Source organism: Triturus cristatus, chromosome 5_1, assembly GCF_964204655.1.
Source record: "Triturus cristatus chromosome 5_1, aTriCri1.1, whole genome shotgun sequence".
Classification (NCBI taxonomy): domain Eukaryota; kingdom Metazoa; phylum Chordata; class Amphibia; order Caudata; family Salamandridae; genus Triturus; species Triturus cristatus.
The window spans coordinates 937,327,322-937,353,294 of record NC_140587.1 but is presented as its reverse complement, the minus strand read 5'-3'; the positions used below and the strand labels follow the sequence as shown (position 1 = coordinate 937,353,294).

The 25,973-nt window shown below is 42.3% G+C and overlaps 1 protein-coding gene across 4 annotated transcripts in view; it reads right to left on the bottom strand.

Annotated features, from left to right (window-relative positions):
* LOC146832697 (Y+L amino acid transporter 2-like) overlaps window positions 1–25,973 on the bottom strand; it is a 395,072-nt gene that overhangs the window by 129,759 nt on the left and 239,340 nt on the right. For all 4 annotated transcript variants that reach the window (XM_085605981.1, XM_085605978.1, XM_085605979.1 and 1 more), the window contains one exon: window positions 9,497–9,620. In XM_085605981.1, coding sequence (XP_085462107.1) covers window positions 9,497–9,620 — 124 coding nt within the window. The remainder of the gene's footprint in view (window positions 1–9,496; window positions 9,621–25,973) is intronic.

Here is a 25,973-nt window from a genome sequence, read left to right as displayed (position 1 = left end):
CTCAGATCTATGCACAGGAATACTGCCCCATCTGTCTTCTTGGCCACTACTATGGGGGCAAGCCATTCTGTGGCTTATATTGGTTCAATTACTCTAAATCCTCCCTTACTGTTTCATCCATAGGCAAAGGCAGACTTTTTACCCTGGCTGATACTGGTAGGAAATTTTTATTAAGTTGTATTCTACAAACATAGCATTTTAGACACCTTAACTGATCGGTGATCCTTTGACCACCAAAACATCACTTACTTCTTCTGCTTCTACATTTACTTAGTTTTTTTCCTCACTATCTTGTTTAATCTCTTTCACACAGTGCATCATAAGTTTAACCTCAATCCCCCCACGGAGAAAGCCATTCTTGGCTATTTGGGGTAGTTCACGCTTAGGCCCCCATAACTGTTCGTCTACATAATGTAGCCACACCAAATCTGTCACCATCTTCCCAGCTATCAGTAACAGGCAGACTTTTGTCAGGAAACCAAACTTTTCAATGCAGTTTTGGCATTTCACAGGGACATAGCCCATTTTCCTATTCTTTAGGCTGTCAACCTCCTTCCATTTAGTGGTATATATGGGTATAAAACCAATGGTGAATCCTGGAATGCTAGACATTTCTGAGGAGTAGCCAAAATTGTGAATTCAGCAAGGGAAAAGAAAGTAACAGTTGAAATGAATAAATATTGATATTGGTTTGAAAAAACTGCCAATTGGGCTTATATTTTCACCTGTAACTTATCCTAACTATGGCAGATTTTAAAAAGTAACATACCGTTACATTTCCTGGACCCTTCGGGTTGTGGGGGTATATATAGGGATTGTAGGTTGACCAAGAACCTACGGTACCCAGAGCCAGTAACTCAGGTACAGGTTGCTCTAGTTTTTCGCTCTGTGCCATGTATATAGCAATTCATTTTTTTAAATGTAAAGAATGAAAAGTAGGTATCAATGAAACCTATGTATTTCTGAAATAGTAACAAGACATGAAGTATAGAAGCAGTTTTATTTGCACATCTGTGAATTTGTGGGTACCCATACTAGCATGTGAATTAGAGGGCATTTTTCAGAAAGTTATTTTATACACACAGTCTTACATTTGGAGGGCACAAATGCACAGAAAGACAATTGGTAATAACAGTTGTTCTACTATTCTGTATTCCTCTAAGTCTCCCAAGAAAAATGCCACCTTGCTTGTGTGAGTATGCCTAGTGACCATGACAGGTAACGGCCCAAAAAGCAAAATGGACAAATCCCATTTTTCACTGAAAACTGACCTTTTTTACAATGTGACTAGCTGTGGAGTTTGGGCTCTACCTCAGCCGGCACCAAGGGAAAACTAGCAAAACTGTAATTTTTTTAAAACCGGATACCCTGGGAGAATCCAGTATGGGGTGACTTTCACCAGCTTCTGTTACGCAGAATTCATTGCAAACCTCAAAATGTGTCTCAAAACCCATTTTCTTCAGATTTATATGATGGAAAGTTCTAGAATCTTAGGGGAGACACAAATTTCCTTCCTCACAGCATTCCCCCAAGTCTTCCGATAAAAATGGTACCTCCCTTGTGTGGGTAGGCCTAGTGCCCACGACAGGAAACGGCTCAAAACGCCAAGTGGACACCACATTTTTCCACTGAAAATGGACCCTTTTTTTGCAATGTGCCTAGCAGAGAATTTTGGGCCCTAGCCAAGCCGGCACCTAGGGAAACGTAGTAAACCCGTACATTTTTGTAAAACTAGACACCCAGGGGAATCCATGATGGGGTGACTTGTGTGGATCTCACCAGCTCTGTTACCCACAATATTAGGCACCAGTTAAGATGTGTCAGACATGGGTTCATTGTTTGTATACCCGGTGAACAATATCATTCCAAAATGGGGTATTAGAAATTGTATTTCTGATTGGCAGAGGCATGCACCCTGTCCAAGTATGGACCACATTCCTAGTCGAGGTAAGTCGGAAACACTACCTAAATTATCCTGTGCTCCCCCTCTGGTAGCTTTTCACTGGCCAGTAAAGCTTAACATAAGAGGCAATGTGTAAAGTATTTGAACAACACTTCAAAGATTAACGGAGTGAAAATACCACAAACAGACACCACACTAGTTTAGAAAAATTGCTTATATTTTTCATAATAAAACAAAATCAAAATGACAAAAATGCAATAAGTATAACCAGAGTAATTGAAAATATAGTACTTAAAAGCTCAAATAGTCAACTGGGACAATATGGTCACACTAGACCGGGACAAATCCGAAAGTTCAGGCTGACCGCGAGAAAACGCGGGTCGGACACAGGGAACAGCCTTGTCCTGCTGCAAAGTACCTTAGACGCTTCATCGACGTTGCTGAGATGCGACAAGTAAAAGGAGATGCGTTGTCTTTGAAGCACTGATTTGTAGGCGATGTTTCGGGACTTTGAAGGCGATGTACCACTCAGTTGGTGATGGAATGGATTTGATCCTTGTAGCAATGCATCAGCGTTTAGTGAGATGTGTCAGTTCCTATTGGCGCAATGTCGTTGATGCGCGGGTTCTGGCAGTTACAGCATTGTATACCCACTTCTAAGGGTCCAGGACTGGATTTGCACCCATTGGCAGGGCAAGACTTGTAGCAAGCAAAGGCCAGGTGCGTTTTCAGGATGATGGTAAATCTTTCCTCAGCAAGGCAAATGGTGGCATGCAGCTATCCAACAGAGTGGCAGTCCTTGTAGCAGCACAGCAGTCGTCCTCCTGGCAGACTTCTTCAGATTTCCAGTAGTGTATTGAAGTGATAGCGTCAGAAGTCCAGTACTTAAACCCAGTTGTGGTTTTGAAGGAAGGGGGGTGACTTCAAAGAAATGCTTTGAAATGCACAGTGGTCCTCCCTCTCAGCTTTGCCTCCAGATTCACTATAGAAGAGTATGCAGTGCTTTGTGTAGCGATAGGATATAGCCTATTCAGGTACGAGCGCCACCTCCTCCATCCCATCCTGCCCAAATTGAAAAGATAGAGTTTGGCAGAAGACTGATTGGACAAGACAACATGAGTATACAACAACAAAAATGAGCACACAACCAGTCAAGGTCCTGAAGAGAACCCCAAAGTAATAAGAGGCCCAAGAGGACTGAAATATTCGGGGATAGCCTTATCATAATCATATCAGTTTAGAGGACATTTACAATGAACTGGAAAGCCCAATGCAACGAAAACAGCTTTGAAACCCCAAAGAGACCCTTACAGCAAGAGATTCACAGCATAGAGAATCACAGTGATAACCTCTGCATTATATAAAATCTGTTGACTAGTATATGAGCACTATTAAGATTTGTTTCTTTGTTTATTCACAAGTTATAGATGTTGAGAAATTGTAATTCGTGCACAATCACAGCTAAGTAGTGAAAAACGGTGCACATTTTGATGGAGTAGATTCAAGTGTACAAACATTGTTTGAATGTGTTCCTTAGGACATGAGCAAGTGTATATAAGAATTGTTCAAATGGCAATACATAATTGTGAATAAATACACAGGCCAAGACAATTTATTTACTTGACCTTGACCAGCAAATGGCGGCGGTTTCATAATTTTCAGCTGGATTCTGAGTATATACAAATCCTTCTAAAATTGGAATTTTTAAAAGTGTACTAATAAATTCAACTTTACCAGTAAAGATGATTTATCATTACCCTGCTAATGATATGAAACATGACAGATCTTCTCCTTCTCAATCAGGAACTACAGCTTTAAAGTGTAATAAAGAATTCCCAAAGTTCACCTATGAGAGGGGTAGGCCTCACAGTAGTGAAAAATGAATGTGGGCATTTTTAAGTACCAGGCCATGCAAAACTTAAAAATACATGCCTTACCTTTTGATTACACAGCATCCTGCCATATGGACTACCTAGGGCCTACCTTAGGGGTGCATTATTTTTAAACAAAAGTGGAGTTTAAGGCTTAGCAAAGGATTTTAAATGCCAAGTTGACAGGGCAGCGTAAACAGCACTCTTATCCTCTGCAGTGGCAGGCCTGAGTCATGGTTAAGGGGCTGCTTAAGTGGATGGCATGATCAGTGCTACAGGCCCACTAGTAGCATTTAATTTACAGACCCTGGGCTCATGTAGTGCTCTTTACTAGGGACTTATAAGTCAACTAAATATGCCAATTGGGTATGAGCCAATGTTGTCATGTTTAGAGAGAGCGCATGCACTTTAGAGCTGGTTAGCCGTGGTCAAATGTCCAGAGTCCTAAAGGCCACAAACATGAGGTCAGAAAAAGGGGAGGAAGGCAAACGTTTTGGGGTGATACTTCAGATTGGGCCATTTTGCATCAGGGGGCATGGTCAAGTCATACAACCAGCTCTCTCTAAGATTATGGATTCCCTGTAGAATGTTAACATGGGCTGTCAATAAAAGATATAACAGAGTTCTTGCCTGCGATTGCTGTTCCTGATATTACTGTTTATAGGGAGGCATTACCAAGTGCTGGCTGCACTGCCATACATTCATTGTCTTATTCTTCATCAACCCATTGCAATTATTTTTTGTCCCCTGATTTTTGGTTCCAGCTGTTTCTTACCTTCTTCTGAATCTCTACACATGGATTATGCTTCTATCTATTCTCCCTTCAGATGTCAGGAGAGTGTTGGTCCATAGCTGATCTTTGCAATAATAATCTCTAACCTTAATCAAGAGCTGCAAGATTGCCAATACATTTTCCCAATTTGTGGATTTTTGATCCTATTTGGGGCTCTGTTAACGTGGCACTTCACCTGTTTCACAGATGCAATTCTGGGCAAGGTGGCATTGTGGTTACTGGGAACAGTTGCCTTTTCCTCTGACAATCAAGGTGACTCAACAGTCGTTCTCTTTGTATAGTCCTTCCATACCCCCATTGAAATTCAACTTCTACAGGGAACCCTTCTGAAATACTTCTGGCAGACAACAACACCAAGATCCACTAACACCCAGATAGGACCCACCTCCACCTGAAGATCTTTTCCGAATATGACATTACCCATGTGAAGGTAAATATCAATATCTAGGTCTGGCTTTCCACTATTCAACTCCAGAAAACAAGTTAAAGGTTGATTTCCTGAAGAAAGCGCTTGTATTAATCAATGATGACAGCTAGTAAACGAAGGTTCAATATATTTATTATCAATGAACATCAATTTAATAACCCCTCACTCATCAGATAGTTCTAAGTAACTTGAACTCAAAAAACAGCTTCACAGAGTGGAGGTGTTCCTCATGCAACCCTGTCTTTAGAAATTCATGTGTGCACTCTTCCTTTTGCGCCTGGATGGAAATAATTTCCTGCTCCTCAGCATCTCAAATACCCTCCTGTCTCTGTGGAATAGCATCCCACATGACTCATTGATGCAATAAGAAATATGACCAGGTTGCTCCACTTTCCAGAACTTCATGAGCTCCTGCTGTATGGCTGCACCACCACTACCAAGACACTGAACTACAATGTGCAACAGTGCCCAGTGAGCAAGATCTGGTAGTCCAGATAAAACCCACAACAATGACCTTAAGACATAAAAGTACAAGACTTGAAGAGAAGCCGTCCTTTGCTATGTATCCAGGACCTGGATGTGTAATTTGGTGTAAGATCCAGCAACTACTTCCCTCCTCCACTTGCAGAGGAACTGTAGACTCATCTCCTCAAATAATATTCCATCCAGAAGTAAGCAAGATCTAATATAACCTGTCTTAAAATGTTAACTTAGGAAATGCCTCCTCTCTTACTGTATGATTTCCCCAACTCTGTGAAGCACTCTAATGCCTCACAGCAGTGAATAAAGAAGCTTACATTAACACATATATAAATATATTTGTGAATTAGATGAAAAGAATAATTTGCTTTTTGGTTCATCTGTTTCCTCTTTTTCTCTTCTCAAAGCAGTTCTCAATTAAGCACTTTTGCATTTTATTGGCGCCTTCCAAGTTTGAGCATATCAAGCCTATCACTCCCATTGTTTATGACCTACAATGGTTCTGTCTTTGTTTTTAGGTCTCTTTCAAGCAATGCTCCATGATTTGTAAGGCACGTCAGCCTTATTATTTACAGACAAACGAAATATGCCTGGTGACACAGAAGCACCAGGATTCAGCACATTATTCATCTTGCAAATCACAAATTCCATGCTAATTCTTTACCTGAGCTATTGCCTCCTCTGCGCCACAGCTTTGAAATTCCTAATATTGCCTAACATTTTCCTGCCACCTGTTTTGCAGAGCTGTTTTCATGCATTTCTTTAATATAGTCTATCCTACCATGCACAGATAGGTTTCTCTGGCAGTCATTTTGATGATCTCACTCTTTGCATTCAAACATCTGCATCCATCAGTATATATATTTACATTTATTAGTCCATTGACATTTGTCCATCTATCAGCACTCATACATTCCTTTGTCTGTGTCTGAGCATGCGTGTAAGTCTATGTGTGTCTGTAGATCTTTTCCTGCATTGCTGTGTGTTTTTGTTTGTCCAACCCACCTATCTGGTTAGATGTGTCAGACAATTCAACACTTTCTCTAGGTAGGACTCATTTCTCTTTATATATGTGTGGTATACTACATTCAGTCAGTCAGTCAAATTTAACTTTATTCGGCTGATTATAGCCATCAAAGTACAAGTAACAAAACAGGACAGATCAAATCTACAATCATGAAATACACAGATGTAAAATCAGTTAAGATCCCTCGTCTTGTAACAATGTAAACAGACAGAAAATAAAAAAAAACATGAAACGATTATTAATCTTCGTACAGTCCTGCTCCACTCAAAATTCCTTATCTACAATAGAATAAAATACACCCAGTCAAGTAATGCGACACTTCATACAAATATAAGGACAACTCGAGGATCCATAACAGAGAAAATGAGAGCAAGAAGGGGAAAACAGCCCACTAACACATGATTAGGCCTGGGAGTAGATACATAAATAAGATAAATAGGTATGATAAAATTAGCCCAACTTAGACTTGTCCAACTTTAAATGTAAAAAAACATAAAAATAGGTTTTTAAATAGTGTGATTCAAAGCCGTGTCCACAGGGGAATTCCTAAGTGACCTATTCCTGCACCTGATTGCACCTGTTAGGAAACTTGCTACCCCAAAACAGACCATGGGTGACGCTAGCATTTGCAAATATACCAGCGCCGGTCTAACTTGTTCAAAGTTACAACCTCTAAGCAAAGGAATAATGAATTTTCTGCGCAGTGAATTGTAACATGCGCAGAAGAATATTATGTGAAGAGTATTCTGGCCCGAGAAGTTATCACAAGCACAGGGATTTAGTGTTCCTTCTTTGAAATACCCTTTAGGAAAAGCAAGGAGCCAGGGAACCATATTCAGCCTGAATCTTGTCAAAACAAAAAGATGGTACGGTTTGTTTATAGAAGATAAATGTGGTTGCATCTGTCGACCCAGGCTCAGTATAACAAATCTTCTCACCATGCCTTTTTTCAATTCATTCTTCTCCCTCAGTACTCTTCGTCTATCTAAAAACTGCTGCTTGAGTGCTTGAGGTCTCTAATGGCCGATTTACCCAATGCTGTAGGACTCAGAAATAAGTCGGGACAGCCAAGAATTTCCATCTGGTCCTTAATATATATAATCCACGGAATGTCTAGCCCCTTTTCTAGGGTGAGACAATCTTGGATGATCAAATGGTTAAGATTTGGAGTAGGTTGTGCCCAGATTCTCAGCCAACGCAATAACAAGGCAACGACAATCTGGTCAGAAATAAAAACTGCTCCTAATTCCTCGTGTATATTAAAAATTGACGTAGAAGCAGGGACCGAGAGCAATCTACGCAGAAAAATGTTTTCAAACCCCTGAATTTCTCTGACATCTGTATAACCCCAGATGTCACTCCCATAGGTCGCCATAGGGAGACACTTAGCATTATAAATCTTCATAAGTGCGGGGATTGGTTTAGATCCTGTTCTTTTTGCAAAGTCTAAGGTAGCCCCCGATGCTCTAGCTAATACATTCTTTTTGAGTGCACGCTGCGTGCACCATGAGAGCCGGTCGTCAAAAAGTACCCCTAAATATGGAAAAGCGGGGACTTTTACTAACTCTAGACCCTTGCAATAGATTTTAACCCTTGTTGCCCTCTTTGAACCTATGGACATAGCATGTGACTTTTTAAGATTAGTGACTAGGTCCAATGACTCCATTAAAATGTATAAAACAATTTAAATGCATTTGCAGCCCCCTTGCAGCCCTGGCCACCAACACCGCATCGTCAGCGTACAGAAGTGCGGGAATCATTTTGGTGCCTGTTCTGGGGATATCTTTGCAGCAAGAAATTAGAGAATCCCCTAACTTATTAATATAGATGGTGAACAGCAAGGGGGCCAGAATGCACCCCTGCCGGACCCTCTTTTTACTGCCCATGAATCAGTTAGGCTACCATCTTCATTAAAGCGCACAGCCACTGTTGTATTTTCATGGATGGCTGCCAGAAATGAAATCAAATCATCATCAAGCACTATATCTTGAAGGATCACCCAGAGTTTTGATCTGTTAACAAGGTCAAAAGCCGAGGTTAGATCAATAAAGGCCAGATGGAGGTCCCTGCGCTTTACGACTGTATACTTCCTTATCACAAAATGGAGATTAAAGCATTGGTCCAGCGTACCTTTCCCTTGCCTAAAACCATATTGGAGATCGGAAATAATGCTTGCTTGATCAAACCACTCTGTTAGACGTGCCAGGACTACTTTCCCCATAATTTATGCCGCGTAGTCATGGAGCGAGATAGGCCTATAACAAGCCGGATCATCCCTTGCTCCCTTCTTAAAGATCTGTATAATAAGCGCCTTGGCCCAAGACAGGGGAAAACCAAACAGGCAGGCTGCATTAAAAACATAGGTTAAAATCTTAGCCCATAGCTTAGGATCCGCCTTGTAAAGGTCAGCCGGTACTCCATCGGGACCTGGAGCTTTCTCCCCTAAAGTTGATGGAATAGCCTTACTGACTTCATAAATAGTAAAAACAAGAGGATGGCATACATGATCACTAACTGATGTCCCTGTGGAAGTTCCGGATGTCACATCACTGTACAATTTCCCAAAGTGTTGCACCCACCTCTCAGCAGGAACTAAGCAATCTTTACTGGAGTTTGGTGAACCGTCAAACAATGGGCTACTTACAACAGACCAGAATCTAGAGCTATTAGCCAGGACACTAGCCTGGCTGAGCTCCTCCCACGCCATCTCCCTTAATTGCCTTTTCCGCCTTTCCACTGCCAGTTTGTATGCCTACTACATTCTTTTTTCGCATAAGGGTTAAAGGCTTCATATGGCTTCCTTGCACCAATTGAAAACTTAATATTAGGGTCTTTTGTAGAAAATTAAGAAAGACATACAATGTAAGTAACCAAGTGGATAAATATTAAGACATTATAGGGTAGAAAAGGTCAGACAAAATACATCCGGAAGGGTCACACTTTCTTCAGAAAGAGGGCATTCATATCTTTCACTCCGATTGTCTTGTAATCTTACCACAGCTACAGCACTGCTGTTAAGAATAGTTTCCATGTCCATAACTGTGTAATAGGCCACATTTGTCAGGATGTAGATAACCGTAAGGAGAGGCATTGCAATGATTACTGTTAAGGGAAGGTTCCTGTTACAAAGATAAAAGTAGCAAACTTAATTTAAATTTTCATGGTTTTCAGAACATTGCACAAAACATAGTATTTGCATTTGTCTATGTCAATAAATATATGATACTATGCTACATTTTAATCACACAGACTTACAGAAAATGTCAACCAGTTTTCTGATGCTAGAGTGGTGGAAACACTTGAAGTTGCAATACCCAAATATGCTTAGCTCTTCTCTCCCTGCGCAGCTGTAACCTTTTGACACCTTAGACAGATGTCACACCCTTCCATGTTCACATTTGCTCCCCTATTAAAGTGTCTTAATGCGAATTACTTCAAATTCATGAAGCATATATGTTTTCTAAATTGCATTGTGTATAATTTGCAATGCACAAAACACACGCTATGGCACGGTTTCTAGGTTCTAGGTTGATGGAAATAGAAAAATGTACTTGTATGACGGAACAACGCAAGGAAAGACTTCGTATGCATTTGGCACGCATTTTTTACCCCACCTTTTTTTTTAGCTCGCAAATGCTTTTACAACGTATGCCCGTACCATGCATAATATATTATCTACTGGCGGTCGCCAGTAGATAGTTATAGTTAGGACCTATTTTCCATAGGAAATCCGCAACATTCTATTGGGAATTTCTTTGGCGCCGATTGACGAATCTTCGCGAAATTCTCCAAACTTTTGGCCAGCTCCGCTCCGCTCCGCTCCTACCCAGAAAGTTTCGTGGTGATTCGTCGGGCGGGGGCCGAGAAAAAAAGGGGGGTCCCAAAACGCGTTTTCCCCATGCAATTTCCCATAGGATCTGTTGTCGCAGCTATAGCCCGAACCGCTGAACGGAATGAGACCAAATTTGGCAAAGAGGTATTCCTCAGTTCGGACTCGTGCCTTTTGCATATTTGGTGTGAATCTGTTCAGTAGTTCCTGAGAAAATTAGGGTAAAAAAGTTAGTGATATCTATGGCCGCGGAGGATCCGCGGACCGTACCCGCACCGTAAGCGAACCCTCCCCGAATGGAGCGCGCACCCTCCCGATCACGCGCTGAATGCTAATTGGCTGTCGAGCGTCTCTCTACATTCGAAACCAGGAACTGTTGGCGGCCATTTTCTGCCTCGGTAGAAGCGAGGCTGAAGAAGCAAGGGGAATAAGTGCGTAAAACATATAAAGGGGGCAGAGTGGAAATACTCTGACCCTCTAGAGGTGCTTAGGGGGTCCCAGAAGGACCCCTGGGGCCCCCCTTTTTTAAAAAAAAAAAAAAGCGGGGAAATGCGCGCACGGTGCGCGCATCCTGTCGCGTTGGATGCACGGATTCTCTCGCGGTGGGTGCGCGGATCCACGGCAACGTTTTTTGAAAAACGACAAGAAATCATTGGTTGTATAACAACTTTCTACACTGAAAGGTAGGGTGTATATTTTTGTTTTTTAAAGGTATGATTGTTATTGGTTAACAAAAACAAATTGTAAGGAACATTATATATGATAAGCTGATATGTTGAAAAGTCAAGCACATTTCCTGTCTTGTGTAGGAACATTGTGTGCTGAACTTGTGACCTGTGAGCTCAGTGCAGTGTTCCATGACCTGTTTCTATGGTAACAGGCAGAAGGCAGATTGGGGGAAGGGTTGAAATGTATTTCAGTTGGAAAGGGTTGAAATGTTTAACCAATAGAAATGTGTGTTTGCTTTTGAGTTTATGTGCGAAGGATTGTGATTTGATGTTTACATGTATATGTGTGGAAAATGAAAGGGAAACCTTTTCATTCTTTGCTTTTGCTGAGAGGTGCACAGTGCAGAGATTCTGTACAAGAAAATATGGTGAGTGATTGATATACTCCTTAATCTACAAAAGAACTTGAAAGATGAGTTATTTAATTGTGAGGGGATGTATGTAGACTATTTTAATCAAACTAATGTATTTTTCCTGCTAAAGTGTAGGTAGTACTTTTTTGCTCTACAATGTGTGTGCATGTAGAAACCATTCTGTGATAGGCATTTGTGTTTTTCAAGTGTTTGTAGACAGATAACTGTGCAGTTTTTATATTTTGGTAGAATTAGAAACCAGTCATTGTTTATGAATTTGTGAAATGAGTTATGTTATATTTCTATACTAAAATGTAGTACTACTTCTAGATGAAGAAATGTGTTTTGATATAGTGCAAGGGATAGTGTTGTTTGTCTAGAATCACACAGTGAGTCTGTGTGCATTTGGGAACCACTGTGAGAGAAGCATTTGGTAACATTGTGTATTTGCTGACAGATAACTGTTTTAAAACATGTTATGTTGTGAAGTTTTAGGAGCATTAGAAGACAGTTATGGCTTATGCTTTCATTAAATGAGTCAGGCTTTGACATAAAAGTGCAGTCCTGAAATATGTAGATTGTGTGCAGTTCCCTTACCACTTGCACTGTAGTGGATGAGTTTTGGTAAACTGATAGGGATAGTGGTGCTTGTCTAGAATCACACTGTGAGTTAGTGTGTATTTGCGATCAGTGGGAGAGAATCATTTGGTTAAATCATGTATTTGCTGACAGATAACTGTTTTCAAATCTGTCATGTTGTGAAGTTTTAGTAGCATTAGAATCCAGTCTTTGCTTATATGTTGAATAAATGAGTCATGCCTTGACACTAATGTGCTGTACTTAAATATGTAGATTGTGTGCAGTCCCCTTACCCCTTCCACAGTAGTGAATGATTTTTGGTAAAGTCCTAGGTTAGTGTTGATTGTCTAAAATCACACTGTGAGTCTGTGTGCATTTGGGTAAGGATTGTGAGAGAAGCATTTGGTAACATCGTGTATTTACTGACATAGTAATGAGTTTTGGTAAACTCCTAGGGATAGTGTTGCTTGTCTAGAATCACACTGTGAGTCTGTGTGCATTTGGGAACCACTGTGAGAGAAGTGTTTGGTAACATCGTGTATTTGCTGACAGATAAGTGTTGTAAAACATGTTATGTTGTCAAGTTTTAGTAGCATTAGAAGACAGTTATGGCTTATGCTTTCATTATATGAGTCAGGCATTGACAGTAAATTGCAATTGTGGAATATGTAAATTGTGTGCAGTTCCCTTACCACTTGCACTGTAGTTAATGAGTTTTGGTAAACTCATAGGGATAGTGGTGCTTGTCTAGAATCACACTGTGAGTTAGTGTGTATTTGGGATCACTGTGAGAGAAGCCTTTAGTAACATCATGTATTTGCTGACAGTTAACTGTTTTAAAACCTGTCATGTTGTGAAGTTTTAGTAGGATTAGAATCCAGTCTTTGCTTATGCGTTGATTAAATGAGTCATGCTTTGACACTGATGTGGTGTACTTAAATATGTAGATTGTGTGCAGTTCCATTAACTCTTCCAGAGTAGTGAATAAGTTTTGTTAAACTCCTAGGATAGTGTTGCTTGTCTAAAATCATACTGTGAGTCTGTGTGCATTTGGGTAAGGATTGTGAGAGAAGCATTTGGTAACATCGTGTATTTGCTGACATATACCTGTTTTAAAACCGGTCATGTTGTGAAGTTTTAGTAGAATTAGAAGCCAGTCTTTGCTTATGCTTTGATTATATGAGTCAGGCTTTGACATAAAAGTGCAGTCCTGAAATATGAAGATTGTGTGCAGTTCGCTTACCACTTCCACAGTAGTGAATGATTTTTGGTAAACTTCTAGGTATAGTGGTTGTTGTGTAGAATCACACTGTGAGTCTGTGTGCATTTGAGAACCACTGTGAGAGAGGCATTTGGTAACATCGTGTATTTGCTGACAGATAACTAATTTAAAACCTGTTATGTTGTCAAGTTTTAGTAGCATTAGAAGCTAGTCTTTGCTTATGCATTGATAAAATGAGTCAGGGTTTGACACTAAGGTGTAGTACCATGTACTATTCTGTTCACTGTGGCAGAACTGAAAATGTAAAAGTTTTACCTAAGCACTGTCCTAGAAGTAGTCTGATTATTTAGTCAGAATCTAAGTACCAAATAGACTGCTTCAAATGTCTATGCAGTATGCATGTAGTGTTCTAACATACTATACACTTGTCTTTTACACCTTCAATTCCCTAGTCAGTATCCATACACTTCCAGGAAACATCCTGTCACTTCCTTTGCAGTCCTCTAGAGACCCATTCAACAGCATGTACTAATCCATTCACTGTGCCAAAACCCAAACACTTATAAAATCACCCAGACACTCTCTTTCCAGTACTCTAATGATTCAGTCACTGCCTAAGTATTCATGGACAGAGCCAGGTCTTTGCATATGGAATTCTTCAAACCCCTATCCACTATGCATGCAGTCCTCTAAGCACCTACACACTTGTCTTTCACTCCTTCAATTCCCCAGTCAGTATCCGTTCACTTCCAGCAAACACCCTGTCACTCCATTTGCACTCCTCTAGTGACCCATTCAGCATAATGTACTAATCCATTCACTGCGCCAAACCCTAATAAATTCACCCAGGCACTCTCCTTGCAGTACTCTAATCATTCAGTCAGTACCCAAGTACTCATTCAGTGACCCAGGCCTTAGTATATGGACTGCTTCAAACCGTTATCCACTATACATGCAGTCCTCTAACCACCTACACAATTGTCTTTCTCACCTTCAATTCCCTAGTCAGTATCCATACACTTTCAGGAAATACCCTGTCACTCCCTTTGCAGTCCTCTACTGACCCATTCAGCATCATGTACTAATCCATTCACTGTGCTAAAACCCAAACACTTATAAATTCACCAAGATACTATCTTTGCAGTACTCTAATCATTAAGTCAGTGCCTAAGTCTTCATACACTGAGCCAGGCCTTAGCACATGGACTGCTTCAAACCCCTATGCACTATGCATGCAGTCTTCTAACCACCTAGATACTTGTCTTTCACACTTTCAATTTCCTAGTCAGTATCCATACAGTCCAGCACTGGTGACTGCCTTTGCACTCCTCTAGTGAGTCAATCAGTACCAAGTACTAATCCATTCCCTGCGCGAAAAGCCTAGCACTAATAAATTCACCTAGGCACTCTCTTTGTTGTAGTCTAATCATTCAGTCAGTACCCAAGTAGTCATGCAGTGAGCCAGGCCTTAGCACATGGACTGCTTTAAATGCGTATGCAGTATTGATGCAGTCCTCTAATCACCTACACAGTTGTGTTTCACACCTTGAATTCCCTAGTTAGTATTCATACTCTTCTAGCAAACACCCTGTCACTCACCCAGTGTGTCTCCTTATAGTACTGTAATCATTTAGTCAGTTAGCATGTAGTCTTTTAGTGAGGTAGGCTTTAGGGCATGAACTGCTTCAAAGTAGTATGCACTATGCATGTAGTGTTTTAACGATAGTCACACTTGTGGTTCAGGGCTATTTCTTAGTCAGTTTTTATATAAAATGTGTTTGTACAGTAATGGAATAGTATACATTTGAAAGTTATTAATATACATTTATTTGTGATTCTTTTTTACAGATACAGAATAGGAGTGTTTCTCATCCGTTTGCACTCTTCTCGTGCAAGATTGTTTGGATGAAGGGTCCTTCGGTGTGTCATCATACTTGCCGTGCGAGTATTTCTTGTTAGGATCCCCTCGCAACAGAACTCTTTTGCAAATCTTGCACGTGACCAAGGTGGCATTGATCTTTGTTTGCCCCTTGGGAAAAGTAAAACATTTCCACACCACTTAAGGAAAACGTTGTGGGCGTGGTGCCTTCTGCAAAAAAAAATCCTTAGATTCGGTAAATATTTTAAAGCAGCAACAATTACAGTGTTTGTAAGTTAAACTTATAAAATTTTGTTAGCTGTATACATTTTATATATCTGTGATTTGTTTCTTGTGGTATTTTGTTAAGAATACAATGTTGGGTTTTTTGTAACAATCTTTTTTATTTTGCATGTCTGTCATCGACATCCGTGGTTCCCACAGGAGTGTTCCGCTTTGTTGTTTTGTATTATGGTTGTTACATTTTGTTTATTAGTTTATTGTTTGTATTTATGTTAATAAAAATATAAAGTTTGAAAATAGTTTAACGTTTATATATTTATTATTATAAAAAATAAAGTTTGAAAAAAAAAATAATAATGTTTTTGGTTGTTCTCTTAAGTGCTGTGTGACTCTTTCTTGTTCTTATTACTGTTATTTGATGGAGTCCACCATGGTGTTAAATTTTGGGGCACTTATCGCTGGAATACTAGTGATATCTGCAGTTTGCATCAACTTCTGAATAGTGTGTTAGATTTTTCTGAACTTTACTTCCGTTAAAGTGCTGATAATGAAATAGAGAGTAGCCATTCCCGTGCAAAAAGACATGAGGTGCACGTTTGCGATTTATTCTAAATACTAAAATCCTGTATTGTATTGCACTGAGGTATTGGCTGCACTTACAGTGTACACACAAAATCTATTAAGAAATCTCATTGTATTTATATTGATTGGGAATAGTGCGTCAGGTGCTGGATCTTGACGAGATACACTGCTCAGTTCGTATATTGTTCTGCACACGAAAAAAATCACATCACAACTTTCACAGCAATTGCAATGCGAAACAAATTCCGGCGATAAGACACGTTAGCACCAGGGATTTTACACCTGCTTTCTGCTGGTGTTAAGCGGGACAACTACCTGCACCATGAAAGGGAACACAGCCAAGAGCCACACCAGAACACCCACAGGTGCCATAGAGTCAATGAGCATGATACAGGGATACCCATGAGGGCCAGAAGACTCATCGCAACAAATCCAGGACCACCAATGCCCCCCAGACCCATATCTTAGTAAGTGTGTCCCTGTGGTCATTGTCTTAGCATGATAGACATGAGCCCTGCAACATCACAGTGTGCTGTCACCTCAGCGTTGGCAGTGAGCCTGGATGTGTAGCTACGTACGCATCCTCCTGCATGCACAACTGGCGTGTGCTGGTACGGGGTTCACAGGTCAGTGCAGGGGTGTGCCTATCCGGTAAGGGGAACGGGGTGTCTCGGACATGTCCGTGTACAGGAAGTGAGGTAAGTGTGTCTCTGTGTTCTGGTGTAGCCTGTTGCAAGAGCTGCAGCAGTCAATGTTGTAAAGTGGCATGCACCACCTCCAAACGGCACTGTGATGTTGTAGTTGGAATGTAGCAGGACATGCGCAAATAGGCATTACAATAGCGTGCCGTACGAGTGCACGAGATACAACAGCTCACCGTACAAAAGTGTGGGGGCTCATGGGAGGGAGGAGCAGCCGTTTGGCAACATAACGCACAGTGAACTCGACCATGTGCCACATGCTGGGCATCTCATCCATGATGACCACGGTCGCAGACATCCCACAACACCAACGACTGGCCTTTGTACACATCCTGTATGAATGCAGCGTGGTTTTCACTTCTATGCTTGTTCAGTGGTGTGATGTTGGCGGGTTGTGTGACTTGTGCTCCTTGTTGGTGTGTTTCATTTTGGACATTGTTAGTCTATATGCGTGTTGTACTTAATTGTGCATGTGTGCCATTCTGCCCATCTCCCCCCCTCCCCCCACTCACTGCTTCTTCCTCTTCCTAGTGCTGTTGTGCCTATAATTTTGTTGCTGCACACATAAATACATGTAAACAATAAATTAGAATAGTTCCTTTATTCTTTTAGGTTTGAAAACGTCTCTATTGGTTTCTTTTTAATTTTCCATATGAACCGTTTTTTTAATATTCAACAACACATAGAAGTCAGAAGTGCAACGTATTCTATCAACACACTTTCTAGAACATTCTACAACACGTGCAGGTTAAAAGTTCATCAATTTTTTAAAACTTAACAATATTTTTTTGTAACATTTTCTTGAATATTTAACGACACGTGCAGGTTAAAAGTTGATGATTGTTTTAAGTTCCAACAGTGCCTTCCAAATGCAAGTAGCAGGTGTGGTTGATCTGAGCAAATTTTATCCTATGATATGTACTCCACGTTGGAACTGCTTTTTCTTAACCAATCACAAAGATGCTTTTCCACAAAACTAATGTGCACCCTACTTTCAAAAAATAATGCTTTTCATGATATCTTTAGAGATAAGTTATAGATAGGAATTAGCATTTAAAAAAACCTTTGAAATTAACTGAAAAAACCATAGGTTTCAGGGGCGTTATAGTTAGGAATTGGCATTTAAAAAACCTTTGAAATTCACTGAAAAAACCATAGGTTTCAGGGGCGTTATAGTTAGGAATTGGCATTTAAAAAACCTTAGAAATTCACTGAAAAAACCATAGGTTTCAGCGGCGTTATAGTTAGCTGGACATTTCCCTCGTACAAAACCCTAGAAATTCCCCTGTTATAGTTAGTTCAGCTAACTATAACTCGCGCCTCCGCAATGCACTGCTGATGACGTCACATATTACATCACTCATGACATGGTCAGTGACATCACTGATGACATCACTGATGACATCTCAAATGACATCACAACAACAATCCTCCTTGTAGATCAAGCACCCTTGCACCATGGGGCAAGGGTGTCCGTGTTGGTGCACTGCTGCTGTTTGTGCACAGCCGCAGGGGAGAAGGACAGGAATGTGCCATATCTTGTAGATAAGGTGCATTCCTGCACTTTTTATTTTGACGCACAGCAGGAAGGATTTCTGTGCGTAAAAATATAATAAATGAGGCCCCAAATTTCCAAGGCCTTAGCTAGTATTCACAAGCTTCTGGTGAAGATACAGAGTAATTCCAAGATTTTATGCTTGATGCACAAATACATTTTTCCTTCTAACCTATCTAGGCTTCATCATCGGTTTATTGAAAATAATTCAAATAGAACCCTGAAATATAGCAGAAACCTTCTCCTGGAGGTGGCCAGATTCTACTGGAACATGATTGGTGCTCATGCTTTATTAGTGGTAACTGACACATAGTGGAATACTTTGCAACTAAATCTGCGTGGTTGTCCGGTGTCTGTTCGTGGCACCACTTCTTCTTGAGTCTTCGGCAGGTCTACTTGGATGCCTGGAGGTTGGTGGTGAACCAGATGGCCCTTCTGTCGGTGTGCCTGTTTGAGGGTTTCTTGATCGGGCGAGAGTGTTGGCGCAGTCATCGATCGATTGCCTGAGGTTGCTGGCGGGTGTGTCGCTGTCAATGTGGCCGGTTGGTGGGTCACTGGCGAGTGTGGTGATTAGCTGGTCTTCAGTGACCTTGTTCCAGTTGCGGTGGGGGTATCGTTGCGGGTGGTTGTGTGCGGTGTTTTTCTCGAAGGAGAACTGGATGCAGTGGTGGTCGGTCCAGTGGAGTTCAGTGTTGTGGCTGAAGGTGACGTGGTTGTTGGCGGTAAAGATGGGATCGAGCGTGTGTCCAGCGGAGTGGGTGGGTGTCGTGACGAGCTGTTTGAGTCAGAGATTGGCGAGGTTGTCGAGCAGGGTGGTGGAGTTGCTGTCATTGGCGTTCTCGAGGTGAAAGTTCAGGTCTCCGAGGAGGATGTAGTCTATGGAGGCCAAGGCATGCGAGCTGACGATGTCTGTGATGGAGTCGCTGAACTGTGCCTGGGGTCTGGGGGTCTGCAGACAAGGGTTCCTCTGTGGGTGGTGTTGGGATTGGTGTGGATCTGGAAGTGCAGGTGTTCGGCGGTGCTGAGGGTGTCTTTGGTGTTAGTCGAGATTCGGAGGGTATTCCTGTGTACGATGGCTATTTCTTCTCCCAGTTTGTTGGTGCAGTCCCTGCGGGTAATCTTGTAGCCACCGATGAGGTGTTCATCCAGGTCTCTGTCAGGAAGGCGACGGTCTGGAGAGGATGAGTCGAGCAGGTCCCAGAGTTCGACGGCATGCTTGTGGACGGAGCGGGTGTTGAGTAGTATGCATCTGAGATGGTTGTGGTTGGCCCTGTAGAGAGGAGCGGGTCGTGCTGGTGTTCGCTGGCTGGTGCAGCTGCAGCTGCAGTTTCGGCAGGTGAAGGGTCCATGGGTGCACTTCGGGGTGGCCTGGAAGCAGGTAGATGAGGGGCCGGCGTTGAGTGTGTGGAGGAGGTTGGTGTCGTAGCGGCGTTGGGTGTCGTGGTGCTCGCGGGGGCCAGGGGGTCTGGCGCTGGGCACGGTCCAGGCGCGGACAGGCAGAGACGGGCTTGCCTGCGCAACGGCTGCCATTAAGAAGGGGAGGTGGGAGGGAGGAGCAGCTGGGAGGCGGTGGGGGTCGAATGGGCGCACGAGGGGGACGGGGCCGCAGGGGACGTAGCAGCGGGAAGGGCAAGTGGCTGAGCAACATTAGAAAAAGCTGGGAAGGTGAAAAAGTAGAATGAGTGGAGAAAATGAGAAAGTACAATAAGTGGAGGAAAACAAAGAAGTACAAATAAGTGGAAGAAAGCGAAAGTGAAAATGAGTGGAAAAAACGATTGGCAGGCCGAACAGGCAGAGGCAGACAATGAGGAAGAACAGAGAGGTAGTACCGGGGGGGGGGGGTGCTGGCGCGAACTTGCGGCAGCAGGGAGGGCGGGAACACAGCGCAATCAGGTGGAGCTGTGCGGTGTGGGGAGCAGCCTGCCTGGAATCAGCAATGACCAGAGCCTGCTCTTTCAAAGAGTGAAGACTAATGAGAACTCTCTACAAGACCTTCAGGCCCACACATTGGATCCTTAATGGAAGGTCACAGATTTACAGGATCATGTGAGGTTCCTAGAGGGCAGAGGGGAGGTGTGGAGAAGTACTCCCAACACAAATTACAGGATCATGTGAGGCTCCTGGAGGGCAGAGGGGAGGTGTGGAGAAGTACTCCCAACACAACAATGTGGACATCATTGTGTATGCAGAGGACATAGAGGGGAACATTCAACCAGATTTATAGAAAACAGGCAGATCAATGAGGTGGCACTATCAGTCTTTTCAAACACATTTGTAGTGGAGGACGCCATCCCCATGGGCCCTGCCACAACACATTGTGGTAAAAACTCTAAACATTAGGAGCAGATACATCATTTTGAGTGCAGACAAGAAAGCCGGACCCTAAACTGTTGAGGGCAGCAAGATAATGATTCTTCCAAACTATACCCTGGTTATGCAACAACAATGGGCATCCTTAATGGGAGTGCAACAACGCGTCAAGGATCTGACATATGCCTTCCTCTTCCAAGCTGAGGGGATAATCACAGCAGATGAGTGTTCTTTCTTTTTCACTGAACCGGAGGAGATATGTGATCGGGCAGAGCAATACAGCATCACCTTGAATGGTCTGACCAGACCTCCCCCGCAACCTTGGCCGCTAATGGATCCCTTAAAATGGGGACGCAGATTTGGGTGGCCGACATCCAGTCTAAACATCACTCTATCGCTGGTATAAATATGACTCAATAGGAGGGCAGCCCTGGTAATGGCTTCCCAACTCTTCAGCTCCCCCTCAGATAATATTCCAGCGGGATCAGATGATACTTCATCAGATGAAGAAACCACCATGTCTCCAGGGAGTGCAGCATCTGTGCAGCTACCTGTCATCACTTCACAAACAGCTGATGATCTCCTATAAATTATTTGCTAGTTTAATATTCATATTGTTCCGTGTTAGATTATGTTGCAATATTTGCCAATATCGCTGTCTTGATTACATTTAAATTTGGTGTAGGGTCCTTGTCCACCTCCTTCTTGGTACTTATTTATGGTGTGCTTACAGCCCCTGCACTATTCCAGCATTGTGGCATACTAGTTTACTGGATAAATTGGGGGCACAGTGGGACACATCAGTTGACTGTTGAGATTTGCTTGTTTGTTTACTGAGTACTGTGATTGCAGTATACCAATGTTGATGGATTTATTGGTTGCCGGTGCACTCCTCACATCGTAGTGGTGGTCACAATGGTGGTGGGCGCTACCTTACTACACAATTTCACTGTTATATGGTTGTTGACTCTTTGTAGCCACTGGGCCCACTCTCTGCATATTTTAGTTGTATCGTTCATCCAACATGCCATAAATAGCTAAACTGCCAAGTAAAGAACTCAACAAGACACTGTACCCTGATGACACAAGCAATTGTCCTGTGGTAAACAGAGCGGGCCACCCTTGCAGTGGGAATTCATAATTTACTGGTATCCCACCCCTACACATATCCCTGATCCTACATTATGGTCATGGGCAAACTATGTTACTTTGATTTTGGTCTCAGGTTTGGGCATCTGGGTTCTATTTCAGCTCCGGGGTGGGGAGCTGAGGAGTTTTACTTTCATTCAGTCAGGTACATACTGGGGCAACTTATATGTTGCAGTGCTTCCACCTAGCATAGGTATGTTTACACACCCATGAAGGGGCACCATGTGGGGTTTCCTTAATTCTGTTTTCCAAAGACAAACACTATAACCCTACCAAACACACCATCACTCATTTCCTGGAGTGGCCAGAAGATGTCCACCATAAATAAAGGGCAGTACATATACTAATTTCTCAAATACAGGGGTGTGGATATTGTATTTCTTCATGAGTCCTAGTTACCAGCTTTATAGGGTGCAAGATTAAAGAGGAGATAGAGGGGAGAGTGATTTCATACTGCAATCTCTGCTTATGCAATGTTTTTTCTTACTTGTTAGAGACTGGGTGTAACGTTTAGACCACTCATGTCTGAAGTGGATGAGGGAGGTATTTATGGCCTGAAGGGGAATATACTGGACAGCATACCAATATTGTTTGGTAATATCTATGCACGTAATATTGAACAAGCACATTTCCTCTCTAAACTCTCCTCAATCCTTAGAGGATGGTTTTACCTGCCCTGGATTCTCAGAGGCGACTACAATTCTGTAATGTTATAGGAACTTATAAAGCGCAGCGGTTACCTGGAGGTGCCCTGGCGCTAGTTATTATCCCCTGGGTAAAGAACGGTAAATCGCAATTACAGGTTAAAAAGCCAGGTCTTTAGTCCCTTCCTAAATGTCAGGAGATCTCTGGTGTTTCTCAGGTAAAAAGGAAGGTCATTCCAGGCTTTTGCAGCACGCACGATAAAGCTTCTTCCACCCCAAGAGGCTTTTTTTGTAAGTGGTACTATCACCAGCTTAGCTTCCATGGAACGCAGGGTTCTTTTAGGCCGGTACCATTGTATATGCTGTTTTAGATAATTTGGACCTGTGCCTTGGAGAGCCTTGAAAACTGTACAAAGGGCTTTGAAGCGCACCAGTTTCCTGCCATGCAGCCAGTGAAGATTTTTTTATTTCCTTGGAGATGGACGCGAATTTAGGTGTGCCCGAAAGCAACCTGGCTGCTGCGTTTTGCAGCAGTTGAAATTGGTTCATGAAGCGTTCCTGTAGGCTCAGATAGAGGCCATTACAATAATCGAGCCTAGACAGGAAAAGCGCCGTGACCACTGTCCGCTGGCTGCCAGCCGGCATCAAGGGGAGAATTTTCTTGATCATTCTAAGCACATAGAAGGTGGCGGAAGACACTGCATTAATCTGATTGCCAAAATTAAACTTGTCATCAACCGTAATACCTATGTTTTTTCTTTCCTTGAAGGTATAGGAAGAGTGCCCATTGTTATTGGCCACAAGTTGGGGGTCCAAAAGCTGGCATCATTCCTGAAAAGGATGACTTTTGTCTTGCCTGAAATTAATTTTAGGCAGTTTTGTGCATCCACCTCCCCACAGCTTCCATACAGTTGTGAAACTGATTATCTAATTCAGTTCCCTGACCAGGCCGCAGCACCACAACAATCTGTGTGTCATCAGAATAGGAAGTCAGGTTAAAACCAAAGGAGCTGATTAGTGAGGCTAGGGATGAAACGTACACATTAAAGAGTAAGGGGCTGATCGAAGACCCCTGTGGCACTCCACAAGGCAGGGTGAAAGGTTTAGAGTGAAATCCATCCAGTGCCACTATTTGTGATCGCCTAGATAAAAACGATTTTAGGAGCTTCCATGCTTTACTTTGAACCCTACATGCCAACAGACGGACCATCAATAGATCATGATGGACCGTATCAAAGGCCGCTGACAGGTCGAGCAGAACCAGGGCGGCCTTACCTCCCTTATCTACAGCTTACCTAATCTTTTCCGTAGATTTAATAAGTACAGACTTGGTCCTGTGACCTTCTCTGAAACCGTATTGCGTATGGTCTAACACTTGGTTTTCATGTAGGAAGGCACTGAGTTGCAAGTTCATTGACTTCTCGATCATTTTTGCTGGTAGCGGAAGGAGAGATATCTGTCAAAAATTGTTAGGATCCTTAGGCTCAAGGCTCGGCTTCTTTAGCAAGGGTAGTATAGAAGCGATTTCCACAGTTTTGGGAACTGCCCGGTTTCGAAAATTACATTGAAGAGGGAGGTGAGTGCAAGAGCTACGGGTGCCGGGTGCGTTTGATCACCGAGACCGGGCAGGGATCAAAGGGAGAACCTGATGTCGCTGCCATGAGGAGTCTCTTAGTATCCGTTAAGGATATTTTGGCAAATTTGTCAAAGACAAGGGTAGGGTCCTTAGCTGGTCTCCTTCTCCCCAGAGAAACCTCGGTCTCTGCGGAGCTTGGGGGGTTGAATGCTGAAAAAATGACTTTCACCTTATTCAGGAAGAACCTCGCGATGTCCTAGCATAGTTCCTGATTTGACTCAATTTTTGCTGGACAGGGGGAGGCCAATCTTGATACCGTTTTAAAGATTTGTTTCACTGAATATTTTGCTAAACTGATTTGATTTGCAAAGAAAGTTTTCTTAGCATTAAATATCAGTAGCTTGTAGGAAGCAAGACTTTGTTTGTATATCATTTATCTGATTCCTCATATTTTTGCCTCCAATTCCGCTCCAAGGTTTTGCAAGTGAGTTTCCATTTCCTCAGCTCCTCTGTATACCAGGGAGCTGTTAGGTGAGATCTTTTGGGAAATCGGAGTTTTACTGGGGCTAATTTATTGCGAGCTGTTCCCATCCAGTCTGTGTAAAAGGTGGTCGCCTAATCTATTCCTGAAAGTAACAGACCAGCAGTTGCTGTAAGCGCCACCTCTAAGTCATAGCCCTCAATTTTATTCCATGTCCTGCTATCAACTTGGGAGAGTGTTGGACTTTGGAGGGGTTACATTTACTATTCCCATTCCAACATAAGAAAAAGAAGGAAAAGGGTTGGAGTTTGGAGGGGTTATATTTACTATTCCCACTCCAACGTAAGCAAAGTCTGGGAAAATGTTAGACTTTGAATTGGTTAGATTTACTATTCCCACTCCAATGTAAACAAAAGAAGGGAAAACATTGGACTTTGGAGGGGTTAGATTTACTATTCCCACTCCACCTCAGCAAAATTAGGGAAAGTGTTGGACTTTGAAGGGGTCATATTTACTATTCCCACTCCAACCTGAGCAATAGTAGTGAAATTGCTGGACTTTGGAGGGGTCAGATTTATCATTCCCACTGCAACTTGAGCCACAGTAGGGATTAAGTTGGACTTCGGAGGGGTCAGATTTACTATTCCCACTCCATCGCTAGCAGTTGTAAAGAAAATAGTAGACTTTCCTAAATTTCCTATTCAAACCTAAAAACAATATAACAGAAAACTATAAAAACAAAAAACAATATTAAACAGTTAAAGAAACAATATCCCTACCTGCGATGTTCTGCCTTTCGATATTCTTGATATTACAATATTTTTAGTTACCTAAGTAGAGAGGGAGGCAGAGGTATAGGCTAGGTTTATCCTCCTGACAGTTACGTAGTTAGAAAAAAATCGAGTACGTAGAAGAAAACCTGCCCTCAGGGAATTAGATAGGATACAGCAAGAATTCATTGTAATCCCTTGTCGAGAAAAAATACTTTTTTTCTAGAGACCCCTCACCCACCCGGGTTGCCCCTAGGTGGCATGCTTCATCATTGGGGTTCCTCTCAATCCTCTACGGATTGAGGCGTGCTGCCACTTGTGAATTACGTAGGAGCACTTTTTATTGTAGACTATGTGTAGTGCAGTGATTTGGAAAGGGAAAGAAACTCTAAAAATACCTAACTAGTTGCCCACTCTTTTATTCCCGGCCCTAGTTGGTATGGTTTAAAATCAGGGGGTTTACTGAGAAGAAACCTGATCTTAATTTGTCTGGTTGTCTCAGTAATGTGTTCTTGTCAACATATTTCGATCTGTTCCCCTAATAGCTCTTCATCAGGACTCCACGGGGTCCAGCCCTGTGTGTACCACTCCTAGTGAATCCTGTAATAAGGACACAAACCATGCACACCTAATGCGCACTGTATACATATGGTTCTAGTGATTAATCTGTATTTCTGTAGATGCTATATTATTGCATCATGGTCATAGCCAGGGGTAGAGGGGCTTGTAATCACACTATCATCAAAGCCGCCTCTGGTACAGTAACCTACTTTTCTCCCTGGGGATCGCAGAGAGAAAAGTAGGCTCCTATCTAATTCCCTGATTACAATATTTTTGACACATTTGTGTCCAACAATATTTTTGCAACGAGTTGTGCACCCTTTAACATGGC